General features: G+C 43.2%; 1 protein-coding gene across 3 annotated transcripts in view; it reads left to right on the top strand.

Annotated features, from left to right (window-relative positions):
• Positions 1-13794, top strand: part of sema5a (sema domain, seven thrombospondin repeats (type 1 and type 1-like), transmembrane domain (TM) and short cytoplasmic domain, (semaphorin) 5A) — a 119638-nt gene that overhangs the window by 68968 nt on the left and 36876 nt on the right. For all 3 annotated transcript variants that reach the window (XR_011603285.1, XR_011603284.1, XM_070985954.1), the window contains exons 10-14: positions 2477-2681; positions 5694-5901; positions 7738-7855; positions 10677-10858; positions 11433-11576. Coding sequence is in view for 1 of the 3 variants with exons in the window: in XM_070985954.1 (XP_070842055.1) it covers positions 2477-2681; positions 5694-5901; positions 7738-7855; positions 10677-10858; positions 11433-11576 (857 nt within the window). In the remaining 2 variants the exon portion in view is untranslated. The remainder of the gene's footprint in view (positions 1-2476; positions 2682-5693; positions 5902-7737; positions 7856-10676; positions 10859-11432; positions 11577-13794) is intronic.

Here is a 13794-nt window from a genome sequence, read left to right as displayed (position 1 = left end):
AAATATGTCCACAAAAATAGAGAGTTGCAAATTGTTGTCAAATAGGGATAATTATGACTGTGAACTCATCACTCAATACACACACACATACAGACGCACACACATTCGCACTGATCATTGATTGAGAGCTTAATTCCCCGTGTGTCTGCAAAGAAAATCCCCCCCATTTATTTGAACCACACGGATTGATCCTGCTGGGTTTATTCAGGCTATGAGTCATGTTCTTGGGCGTTCGGAGCTAATACCGTCTCTGTGTTGTATAGGTTTTCTGTCACACTGTAATTGCTCACTGTAAAAAGGCATTCATTGTTAAGCTCCATATGTAGGAGAATATGCTAAGATAGAGTCTGAGCCAGAGATGGAAAGTTATCTTAAAGATTTAAGTGCAACAAAAAAGAGGTGTTAGTTTTCTGCACCTCCCTTTCAATAATATTTATGACCATTTTGAGCCAAAGCTGACAAAATGTTACAATCACATCTTACCAGGATGCTGAAATGTTTAATCACAAGGGGCACATTTTAAACAAAAGACCATTTGGCAAAAAAAAAAACATGGTGTAATACAACCATATTTCTCTGTGGCACTTACCATCCTGGCAGAGCATTGATGATGAGCGGGACAGCTGAGTGTTGGATGGGCCCTCAGCCAAATGATGGTTCTGTCCCTCACCTTGACTGTACTGAGACAATCACCGCATCCATCTCTCTGTGCATTCACAGATGTCATAGACCCTCGCTGGTCAGTCAGCACCTAACTTTGTCCCGCTGTGCCAGAAATACAATCATGCAGTCACTATGGGATTCACACACATGCATGCAATGCAAGGACAAACCCCAAAAGGAACCCTGAGACATGTGTTATTACACAGCCCACACACATGCTACACATTGGCACATACACACACTGTTGCATTTCCCTGCCCTTCAGGGCTTTAATTTCCCATCTCCTGATGTGGCGAGGGCACTGATCCATTGCACATCCCGGGGAAACCCACTATGATTCTCATCTGTCAGCCCAGGGAAGGCCGGGGATTGATCTGTATAAAGTGTCGGTGATGCTGTTGCTACTGTAGCTAGTCAGCAAGAACTAATTGCCTTCCAAGGTCCAGTCTCAGCGAAGTACTACGACGCTGTGCACGGTTAGCCTGGAGCGAGTTTCGTGCAGTGCATCTGCGATACAATGTTCAAAACAAAAACGGTACCAGTCATTTGGGTTAGCGTAATTGTTGGGCACGGCTTATTTTTTGTTTTTTCTGTGCCTTGGAGTAGGCTCATTCTTTGTGGAAGGCGCCTCAATCCACAATCCTGACCCCAGTCTGTGACCTCTGTTACTGAGAAGGATATGCATGGTTAGCTTCACTCATCCAGCTCTGCCTCAGCTGGACTGGCTTCATGCCTCACTTTGTCCCATTCTGCTTGATGGAAGAAAGGCTCTGCATTAAAAAGCATGAATGTTGTCTCTGTCCTGGGAAAACTGTGCAACTCTAAAACATCAGCTTTCCCAGTTATCCAGTGTATTTCTTAACACTTTCTTTAGTCGAAGAAGTGGGAGATGGTGGAGTAATCTATCAATGCTTCAGTGGGTCATGATAATACAGCCTGCCTCTGATTGTCATCATTTATTATAAAAAGAAATATATTTAAAATTATACAATTAAAACTGAAAAAATGAACTTTTTGATTAAGTTTATTGAAAAAACTGAGAAACATTTGCAACCTCCAGTATGACAAAAAATATGAAGTATGCTTTTGACTCTTAATATGTCCTTCTTTTAAGTCCCATTTGGAGACAGTTCATTTTATTGAACTTCTTTTAATAAAAGAACTCTGGGAAATATCTTACATATTAGATATTTTATATTATGACCACGAGCTTCGGTACTTACTCAGTTGGGACACAGACTGAGGGCCAACAATGCCTGATAAAACCAAATGAATCTGCGATGAGGAAATCTACCTACAGAATATATATGTGACTGTTTTCCAGGCAGGTCCGAACACTTTGGGCGCAAGCAACTTTGATGCTGCAGCATTTAGACAATATATGTTTTGTGTAATATAAAAAGCAATAATGAAGCTCTGAAGATGAAAACATTTTTAAGATATTAGTTTATTTTTGCGGGTAAAAAAATGAACATTACTACTGGAGTACTAATAAAACTCACCAGCAATATATATGCATATGAGGAAGAATCTAATAAAAGAGATAACTACTTGCTCATACATTCATTCACTCTTCTTCCACCAGCCGCAGCGTATTGACTACAAAGCCTTAAGGTTGTGAGCATAGCAAACCATCACAACCAGGCTGCAATCGACTTTAAAGCCTTGTTCATTTAATCATTCAATCCCTCTCTCTTCTCGTCTCTGGTGGTTCTTCAGGACGAAAACTCGCTTATTAACATAGCTTACCATCCCAAAGAGCTCAGCCTTTATTAAAGTAGTCAGTCCAACTTGTCCTTTCTGTCCTCCACAGTGCGGCACCATTGACTCTGGCTCGTACGTGAATCTGACTGAAAGAAACCTGCAGGACGCTCAGAAGTTTTTGCTGATGCATGAGGTGGTCCAACCCGTGGTCCCAGTGCCCTACTTCATGGAGGACAACGTGCGCTTCACCCATGTGGCAGTGGATGTGGTGCAAGGGAAAGACATGCTGTTTCACATCATATACTTGGCTACTGGTAGGTTCTTAGCGCTGTGTGTCACTTTTGAGTGCATGTTTTGCAGAATCGGTTCATTTTCATACACGAACAGAATTTGTGTCTACATACTGCTCATATTAGTCTCTATGTTTTATGCGTTGACATATTTATTAGGTGCTTGCATGTGCCTGCCTTGATCTTGATATGAACAATGAGGTCCTACATAAGTGCAACTTTTTCTTATTGGAGCAATTTCTGTTTTTTTGCCTTGATTTTCGTCTGCTTCCAGAATTTAATGTAGATTGGAAAGTGGGAGTTATGTCATTTTCTACCGAGCACCAGTAAGGATTGAACATTATTGGATTTGAATTGTGACGGCAGTTGTGGGGTTGTTTGCCAACACTGTTTGTCAGATATGATTAAATCACACCTGCATAGTCTCTTAATAAATAATACATAACCTACCTTTACAAATTAAATCGTTAATTGATGCTTTCACTGCCATGAGTATTGATTGTGATAGATGAATAGTTGAAATATGAATCAAGTTCAGGAGCTGTAAGCCCTTGAAGTGCACTTTGAACGTGAGACAAAAACAGGCCTGCGAGAAGAATAATGAAACCAATAGATCTGCGGCTCTGAGGAGACATCAAAGCTTAGTCTTCTAACGCAAGTTTGATCACTCTTTACCTCCATATGTCCTCCATATGCACTGACACACACATTGCAACACATATCACTCCCATGCAATCCCTCACTAAGAGATCATAGACAGCATTGAAACAGCCAAAAGACAGACAGGGAATTAATAACACACATACAGGCAGTTCTGATTTAACCCCTCCATGTTTTCCCTGCCTGAACTGCATGGCACTGCCTGCTTATCAGTGGCTTGTTTGATCATACTGGTGTGAGAATGTGTGATGTTAGACTTGGCAGAGTGCTTAAAACACTATCAGCGAGATACCAGATACACAGCAGCGTTTGGTGTCTGTTCTGTATTATGATATAACAGACAATATGGATTATGAACGGATGTACTGAGCACAATTTGAACGTAGTGACCCACTTCGCTGTGCTAATGCACCATAGGCCCACTGGGAAATGTCAACATGATCTTCCTGTTGTACCGTCAGTGTTATTTTAGGATATCACACATAGGAGCACACACAAACACACTCACACACACACACAGCCTGTTCCAGTTCACTGGCTCTTTGCTTGGCATCTCCCTCAAAAACTCCCCTCTCATTGTTTGCATGGCACTGTGATCAATGTAGCGTCGGACCAGAGCTGCCCACACTGCAAGATCCCCAGACAATAACCAGACGCTAATGAAAACATCTGAAACACTGCCAAGGCCATTTGGGTAGTGCACATATTGTACCTAATCACATGCTATTATTAACGCCTAAACGCTCTCCGCCGATTATGGCCTCTGTGGACAACCTGATAGCTCCAACCCGGGGTCCAAAGATGTCAAGGTGTAGGGTTCTTTTATTCAAACACGTGGCTCGCAGTAGATTTCTCTTTGTTATTCAGCCCTCGTTAGTCATTTTAGCTCAGCGGCAGTATTTTTGCAGGCAGTTAACATGAACAGAATCCAGTTAAATGGAAAAGATTTGGAAAGTTCCTGGGATGGAGTTTGGAGTTGGTGAAGGTGCATGTCCTGAGAAAAAAAAAAAAAAAACCTGGGGGCAGTATTGGGCAAGTTGCCTGAAAAGTGTAATCACTTGCTCATTACATATCACTAATTGAATTACGCTGCCTTAGTAATTGCTCAACAGCAAATGCAATTTAAACACGTGTAGAATTAGAGAAGGAGACATCATAAGATCAGCCTTTATTGATCCCCAATGGGATGCTGCAGCACAAAGATAGAGAAGTGGGTACGAATAAATAGAGAAAGTTCTAAATAAATAAATACAAAGGAACAGAAATTAAAAGAATGCTATACAAGGGCAATTCAAGTCGAAATTACCGGTGCAGTGCTGTCTCTAAGCAAGGGACACAGGGGTGTTAGTAGCAGCAAGTCTAATGTTACAAAATATGTATATGATAGAGGATGAAGTGGTCAGTATTTATTATATAATTATTTTATATTGTATCCATAATGTAATGCATTATTGTATTTATACTGTATGTAAGCACAAGAGTAATGTGATACAAACTATTATATGGTTTAACAAGCATTCAGACTGAACATCAACAGCTAGCTTAATGTTAGCCACGGTTAGCACACAGCAGCCTCCAACTGTGAACAAAACAAGCTGATTCCTGAATTGTGCCTCCTTCTGACAGTGGTTAGACAGCAAACAAGCCGCCCCCCATATTGAAGAAGTAATGAACTGGGATTGCTAACTGTAATATCATTTCTGAATTTCAAGTGTAATCCTTTGCACTACTTGTAATACGTTACTGCCCAGCACTGCTTGGGGCACTACTTAACTTTTATTCCTTACTTTGAAACGATCTATTTGCAATTCACCCTTGTTCCCCTGGCATCCCTGTGCACCTAATTACTTTTTCTTCACCCAGGGGATTTCATGTATAATAGATGATGTTTGTTTTAGCTCTCCCAAAAGAACATCTGCCCCTAACTTCGTCTCACGGGACCTACCTTACATAAAATAAAGGTCAGGACATATTCACAGTGACTTGCATTTCCATACTCTTCTTCTTCAGAGCCGCGAAGTGGTTTCTTACCCTGGAATATCCCCTCAAAGAAAAGTAGACCAGAAATCATGCATTCAGGTGTCATACCAATTCCCTGGTTGCACCTACAGCACTGCATGTCGATGGCATAACCAAGCACAGCAGCCACCACAAGTCTTTTTGACAGTCTTATTTCAGGAGGAAGTGATTGTTGTGTGGTTCACACTGAGTTCACATCAGCTTGTGTGTAGTTTTGCTCATCCAAGATGTATTTTCTGTTGTTGTTCCCTCTTCAAACTCTCTGCTATTCTTACCCCTCCTCCCCTTTGCTCGCCATCACACCTTTTCTCGGGTTCTTTGTGACCGAATCCTCTCCCCCCCCCCTTTCTCTTCCAGATTATGGCACAATCAGAAAAGTGCTTTCCCCTCTCAATCTGTCCACGGGGAGCTGCCTATTGGAGGAAATCGAGTTGTTCCCACCCAGGAAGAGGCAGCCGATCCGAAGCCTGCTGATCCTGCACAGCCGGAGCGAGCTTTATGTGGGTGTGAGGGACCAGGTTATCAAGATCCCACTCAAGAGATGCAGCTACCATAAGAGCAGAGAGTGAGTGTGTGCACAAACCAACATCATTAATCTCAATGGAAACTGTCAAAAGCAAATATGCACACAACGAAGTTTTAAAGCGCCCTCTTTCACAAGATGCTCTTTATCTGAGAGGGCCAGGCCTGTGTATTGGTCAGGGGTCTTTGCAGAGATTTAAAACCCTGTAAATCAGCTTTTGTCCGAGCCACTGGAGGTGCCCACGGCTGCCCTCTGTCTGTCCGTCTCACTGTCTTCCCCACAACGTCATTGAACCGGGCTTTTTTCAGCCTCGTGAGCAGTTCTGCTGCAGCTCTGTGTGTGTGTGCGTGTGTGTGCTCTGCAGATATACTGTATTGAGTTTCTGTCTGTCTGGAAGACGCTCCGTCAAGGCATAAATATTGGCAAAGAAAACCCAAGACATAGGCCAGGGCGTGAGGACTCACCATAAGATTGGGATCCCATCCATCATCGCACGCGGAAAAAGGCATCACACCTGCATTCCTTATCTCTCGCACAACGAGCTGTTATTGGAATACACAGAAGAGTTAAGGCTTCATGTTACAGCTGTGGCTCTGTGATATACGCCACAGCAATTATGGCACTTCATCACCTCTTTCGCAGCTTTTTTTTTTTAGGAGATGGCGAGAGAGTCAGAAAAAACAGACGAGATAAAAGAAATAAAAGCATGGACGCAGGCTGGCAGCGACAGTACAGGGAGAATTACCGAGTTCATCACTGACATTTCTTTGAGGTTTACGTGTTTGAAATATTAGAAGGCAGTCCCTCTGTTTGGCTGTGTTTGCTGTGTGGCTCACTGATGGGTGGTGTACAATCTGCAAGGCCCTTAAGGCTCTCTGAAAGACAGGTATCAGCTTATTCTGTCTCCCTTTCATTCTGCACTGCTGTCGTCACCCCTGATATCTTTGTTCGTAACTCTGCTTTTCGTTAGCCGCCCAGACGCTACGTCAGCCACCCTGTGTGTGCGTCGGAGTGTGCGTGAGCGAATTAATGTTTGCCTTTCTTCATTTTTACACGGATGGATGCATATGATCTTGTGTCCTTGCATAAGTGCACTTCGGTTTTGTGCTCAGTTCATTGTTATGAAAGCCACGGACAACTTTGGTTACATTTCACACTGGGGCCACGTCAGGCTGCACTGATGCTTGTGGCTCAGAGATATGTCATTGTGCTGTCACTGCAGACTCGCATTTGCATGAAAAGAGTAACATCAGGCTTTGTATTACGTTCGATAAACAACCTGAAGCAGATACGGCAGAGACAGATGCAGCTATCTTCGCTACAGTATCCTCACAGCGAATATTTGTCGGGCTGATAAGCTATTTGAGTCAGAATTATGTGTGGGTATAATCCCGGTGTCTGGCTGAAGATTACCTGAGAAATCAGTCCGCACATTGTGCTAAGACATAGTTTTAGGATGCATTGTAAGCACTGTAAAGCATCGCCATACTCAACATTCATAAATAAACACAATTAACCTCTTTCTCCTGCCCTTCTTATCTCCGCTCTTCTCTGTCACTCGAGCAGCTTCTCTGCTCTCTCTTGCGTGTCCATTTTTGGCGTCTCCACTTCTTTCTTTCCTTTCCTATTCTCTCCACCACTTTCTCCCCAACCCTCCTCTCCCATGTTATCTCCAACATTTCATATTGTTACGTCCGTCATTTCTCCCACCACCTTATCTCCCAACTTGCTCCATAATCCCCTTTCATTTAATCTCCCTGTCTAAACCTGTTTCATTTCATGTCCTTTCGCAATGCGGAGCCACTGTATCTCTATTCACATATGACAGCTCAATAAAAGTCCATTAAAAAGTGAACTTTATTGTCTTTGTTCTTTCAGAGCCTGCGTGGGGGCCAGGGACCCGTACTGCGGTTGGGACCTGTTGTTGAAGAAATGCACCACGCTGGAGGAGAGCGTCAGAATGAGCCAGTGGGAGCAGAGCATCACAAAATGCCCTGTGAGCTGCTACCTGATATTTACATTCCTCATTGTGGTTCGCTTGCTCATTACTGGCTTCCTTTGCTGAAATTTTAAAGTTGGCCAAAAACACTATTATCCTTCTACTGCCTCCGTCTGCTCCTCTTTACGTGAATGTGATACTGACATTCATCTGCTCTCCTTCTGAAAGATACAGCCTGCTCTGTATTCTCTCCGTGCTCTCACAACTTACAAGCAGCAGCCCCTAAAAGCAGCCTGAGAAAGGTACCCTCGCCATAGAAGGGCATCTCAGAACTGAACAACTTGACTTCAGGAGAGCGACGTGTACCCTGGGCATGATCTAGAGCTCTGCCTCAATCATTCACCTCTGACTACTTGTTCATTAACAAAACAGCTCTTCCATTTATTTTAACGTTCACCAAATTCGGGAGCAGTATTAGGGGGCGGTAAGCCTATCAATTTCAGCACGGCTCTGCTATTTTTCAGCGTTTCGCAGGCATCATTTTCAAGCCAGTCACAGCGGAGAGTGCTGTGTGCCTTTGCACCCTTTAATGTGGCTTCATGTTCAGAGGAATATTTGGCACTAAAGCCGCCGAGCACCCAGTGGCATCTGTCAGCAGAGCTCTGGCAGAAACTTGGCCAACACTGCATCCACATATGCATTCAGATATATATACATGGACCCACACAACCCATGCATGCATATGTGCATAAACAGGCGCACACATTATAATTTCGCCAAGTCACTACTGGCTGCAACTCAACATTTATTTTCTGATGCTGGAGGCTAAAACTCCTTCAGCCAATTGGCCAATTTTTCTGTCGCATTACTACATCAAACATAGAGATGCTTTCATTTAAGCTGTCTGAACCTGAAACTAGTTATCTTATAGTTAAATTAAAGTATGCGTTATAATTGGATAGTTTTGGGAAATATGCTTATTTGCTCTTTCGCTGTGATGAACCGATCTAGCACTGTCATATCTGTAGGGTAAATATGAAGCCGGAGCCAGGAAACAGTTAACTTAGCTGAGCATAGCATAGAAAATAGATAAATAAATAAAACAGTCCACACCTCTGCAGCTCATTGATTAGCACGTGTGTTTAATATATTGCCTGTGTGATCGCCTGTACAAAGTTTAACTGTCTCCTTAAATGCAGAGACAATATCCATATTTCATGGTAGCTGCCAATCCTGTAGTTTTGATTTATTTTCATTTGGCCACATACCACTGCCCACACTAACGATGGAGTATGTATTTACTCACTTAACCTTGGTCTAACCTGGTCCAATCCATTTAGAATGAGCATGAATTAACTCTGGCAGTAATAACTTTCTATGCTGGCAGACAGAAACGGCTATACAATAGCGGATTGTGAATCCAGACCAGGGTGGGAAAATCGTCTGCTGGCAACATTTCTATGCCAAGACGTGAAAACTGAAAAACAAGAAGTTGTCTTTTATCGCAGTTAGTGTCTCACTCCCTATGAGTCCATTAACAGTTCTGAAAAAGGCTAAACTGGCTGCATGTGAGGAAGTCTGGAGCTGGAGGCCAGTCAAGGGTGTGCACGCTGAGTTGTGTTGTGTAGGCAGAGACAGAAGATTCGCTTTACCAACCTGCTCACAAACGCCATCTGGCACCACAATCTCACATCAATATGGAAGCAAGCAACACATAGTTTCTGTACGGTTTTCGGCGAGGCAGTCTTAGCCGCTGTGTGATTCACTCACAAATGGAAATTTCTCCTCAGTAAGTGTTTTTGAAGGAACCCATTCTGCCTGAAAGTAATTTTAATCAACCCCCACTCTAAAAATATGAAGTTAAAGTATTCTTTAGGATTAAAAAAAAAAAAAAAAAGACAGCTGCTGCAATTTCAGCCCATGAAGAAGAAGTTATAATCCACATAAGACACGAGTGCTTTTCATCATGCTTCAGAATGGAGCTATTGTCCTGTGTCTGGTGTCCTTTCTATTCTGCTTCATATTCAATGAAAGAAACATATACTTTTCTCACCAGTAAAAAGAGTTTTTTGCTTACTTATATGTATATTTTAGGTACAAATACGCAGCATTAGATAGATATTTACATGTACATCGTCATCATCTTGTCTGTCTCTGTCTGGTTGTTTGCTTTCTAGGTAGCTCCTTGATGCAAATGTTGTCTGTCTTCGCCGAGCGTCCCCCATTTAGGCCCACGGCAGAGTTCAATTACCAATAAGAGCGGAGGGCAGGCTTTATTTCTGCTTCTGCCAAAGCAGCTGATGATCACGCTCCTTTCTCCCCCGTGTGAAAGCGTTCTTTGCATTTTTAAATCACGCCGCTGAAATGTAGCCGCGACATGCCTCATATCATCTGCAGCTCTGAATCTCACGCCGCTGCTTTTTTGTATTTAGCTCGTATGCCCGGGACATCACTCGTAATTCATGGCTCCTGTAATATCAGACCCTTCCTGTTTCATTCTGTTTTGCTTCAGATATCTATTTACGCTGCTACTTTTATTTCCTCATATTTCTGTCTTTCGAATGTGTCCATTCACGGCATCGATTTGCCCTTCTGAATCCCTTTTGCTTTTCTGGAGTCTCATCATATCTTCCTCGTGTTTACAGCACATTTCCGTCCATGTAACTGCACAATTTGTGGATGTGCTATGTGGATGATGTAATGCAGTTGTTTTGCATCTATTTGAGGAAAATTGATTTCTGCATCCATCATAGTAGCCGTGGGCTGCGTTTCCCAGAGCAACACATCCCTGAGAGCATCAGTCTAATGCAACAACCACTTTGTGAGAAAAGCCATTACCCTTAAATGCTTTATTTTTTGCCCTTCTTGTTGCTAACAGATCCGCAATGTGACGGTCGATGGGGGCTTTGGCGCCTGGTCGGGCTGGTCCACATGTAGTCATAATGATGGGGGCAGCGCGGGGTCCTGTCTGTGTCGGACAAGAGCCTGCGATAACCCCGCCCCGCAGTGTGGGGGCCAGCACTGCTATGGCATCAGCGTGGAGGTCGCCAACTGCTCCAGGTAAATTCTTTGGTGAAACGATATCACATATCTGTAAATCTCTCCCCCGTCTTTCTTTCTTCAATGTTTCTATAAAGAAAGGGTGATAGTGAGGCACAGGAACAGGGTGGATATAAAAATTTGTACACTTGTTCCCTGAATCCTCACACCTGCTCATCAGCAGTTCATTTTGGGGTGTTATATATTCAGTGTAAGTTATTTTGGTGTTGATTGGATGTTTCTTTTTTTCACTCATTCAGCTGATTTGATGCTGATATTAACACTTAAAAATTAAAAACGTACTGGAAAGCGCTTGTGAACACATGCTTGCATGAAAGGATGAGGATTGTTATTCATTGTTATTCCATCTTTTAGTGAAAAAGAAAAACACAGCTAATCATCATTTAGGAAAGAAACGCAATTCAAACTGCATTGTGAGCCTTCCAATGAGGAAACAGACGACCCTTGTGGTGAGATCAAGTCATGTTGTAGCCAAGTAGTTAATATCTTCTTCTTCCTCCTCCTCCTTTTCTTCCAGCTTCTCCGTTAGTGGCTAAAGTAGCCTAAACTGATGTTGCTCTGTGTGTCTCCATAGAAACGGAGCTTGGACTCCCTGGACTTCCTGGTCTCCCTGCAGCACCAGCTGCGGCATCGGCTTCCAAGTCCGCCAGCGCTCCTGCAGCAATCCCACCCCTCGCCACGGCGGACGAGTGTGTGTGGGACAGAACCGCGAGGAGAGGTGTTACACACACACACACACACACACACACGCTTATATGTTCATACATTCATTCACATGTGCTGATAAAAGCAAATATGTGGTTGGTTCTGTGTGCACGTCAAAAAAAGAAAAAAGGCATTTTGTTCCACAATTTGCAACCTGCACTTTGAAAGTCTGACTTTGACTGTGACTTTTTCTTTCCTTTTTTTTTCTTTTTTCTGTCAAACTTTGTGACAGCCAATTAAGGAATGAGTGGGATAGGCCTGCGCTGGGGTAATTATCTGGCTTTCACACACAGACCCAGTCTGCGTTTTGAAGCTTTGGAGGCTTTGGCGTAGAATAATCGCCTTTTTAAAGATGTTTGTGTGGTTTCTAAGCAACCTTCAAGGCCTGAAAAAAAAATCTGTTTTTCAAGGAGAGAGTGTGTGAAGAAGCACAAAGAGACACAGAAAGCAGCCCAGGTAGAAAAGGTCAAGAGCTGAGAAGTTTTACTCGTCTCTCAATTTGCTCCAGTTATCTCAAACGTCAGCGTCTGCCAAATCAGAAGACCAATGAGGAAGACTATGATGGAAAGATGAATTATTTCAGCTCCTGAACAGAGAACGGTGATTCTTAATGAACTGAGGCGTTCTGCCTCCATGTTACCCGGCGAGGCATCATACTCATGTTTTTCATCCAGCTCCTGCCGCTAACCAGAGGTGGAGGCAGAAAAAGTGCAAATAAATACAGTTCAGAGGGTACGTGGAAGGAGAAGGGAGAAATAAATGGTTACCAATCGTTACCACGGCAACAGAAACAGCATTGCAACAGACAAGTAATTGGATACGGCCTTCAAGGATGAACCTCATATTACATCCTTTTTTCTCCTTTTTTTGCTCTTTTTCATTTCCTCTCTCTCTCCTCTAACCACCTTCCCATTTTGTGCTCACTGATGTTCCTGGTGGAGCAGTCCTTCAGAAAAGGAAATATATGGAGTGACCACCACAGTCCACTTACTCACAAACTCACACCTAAAAGCTGGAGACCATGGGAGGCCTGGAAGCAGGTCCTGCCACCCCCTCTGTTTCCTTCTGTGAGCTTTAATCTCCTTTGTTTCATCTCCCTTTCCTGCTCTCAGTTCTTGCTCTGTTCAGCTATTTAAAACACCTTAGGCCAGTCAGGGGGCCAGCTGTGAGGGCTGAAAAGGGATCCTTGTGAGGGAGGAGTGAGAGGAGAGGCGTCTTTGTGTGTATATGTGTGTGTGCTGATGAGCGAGATAGACAGAGTGAGAGACCGACAGATGAACAGTAAGGCAGAGTAATAGGAAGAGAAAATGTGTTAAGAGATGAATTATGCTGTGTCAGTTCGAGTCTGCCTGAGGGAGAAAAAGACAGGACGGGGATGCTCGAAAATATTTGTGTGTATTCAGCATGAGCACATCCAGGTGTGTCATGCATGTGGATCGCAGATGCTTTGAAAAACTGGGGAAAGCTTCTCTTTGGATGTTCAACATCGTAACGGTGTCCAAAAACTTCCACCACATCTGTTGTTTATAGTTACCCATGTGTGAAATAGGTAAAGTCTTCTGACAAGCTTTAATCCGCATAGCATGAAAAGAACTGGCATTTTATCAGCTTTTGCTCACCAAACGGTTCTTTTAATGCCGTGAAAGACTTTTATTTTATGGGGCGCAGGCCTCCTTTCAGAGGTGTTAGGCGTCTGCAGCGTGCCTCAAACCTCACTTTGTTCTTCCCGTGTTGCTTCGAGTGCCCTGTTTGGATTAATGCTCCAGACTCACGCTCAAACATACACATGGGCTGAGCTCATATGTACACAGACACGCACATTTACAAAACAAAAAAACACTCAAAGTCCAAAGCTAAACCCCTTTCTCTCACCTGTCATCTATTCTGTGTGTATTTTAGCCAACAGGCTTCCCATAAGTTTGGCCCTGATTGTTTGCAGCAGGCAGAGCTTTTAAAGATAAAGCAAATGTTCTGAAAGCGCCCATGCACGGCGGTGCTATGGGCTTAAATCTGGCTGGTTAATGCCTGCATTTATGAACCTTCTGTTGGTATTTCCCTCAGCATACTGACATCATCCAGACTGCTTACTCAGCCTATAGCGAGTAATTAGCACCGTTTTAGCCCAATCAGCTCGATGTGTTTTTAAAGAGAGGAGAGAAGGATAAGATGGACTAAAGCCTCCGATTTGTTTGAAATGATTAAAGTGTGTACGATGACGATTTTGAAGCCCT

The sequence above is a fragment of the Chaetodon trifascialis genome, chromosome 18 (genome assembly GCF_039877785.1).
Source record: "Chaetodon trifascialis isolate fChaTrf1 chromosome 18, fChaTrf1.hap1, whole genome shotgun sequence".
NCBI lineage: Eukaryota > Metazoa > Chordata > Actinopteri > Chaetodontiformes > Chaetodontidae > Chaetodon > Chaetodon trifascialis.
Note: the sequence above shows the minus strand (reverse complement) of the source record. Positions and strands in the feature narration are given on the sequence as shown.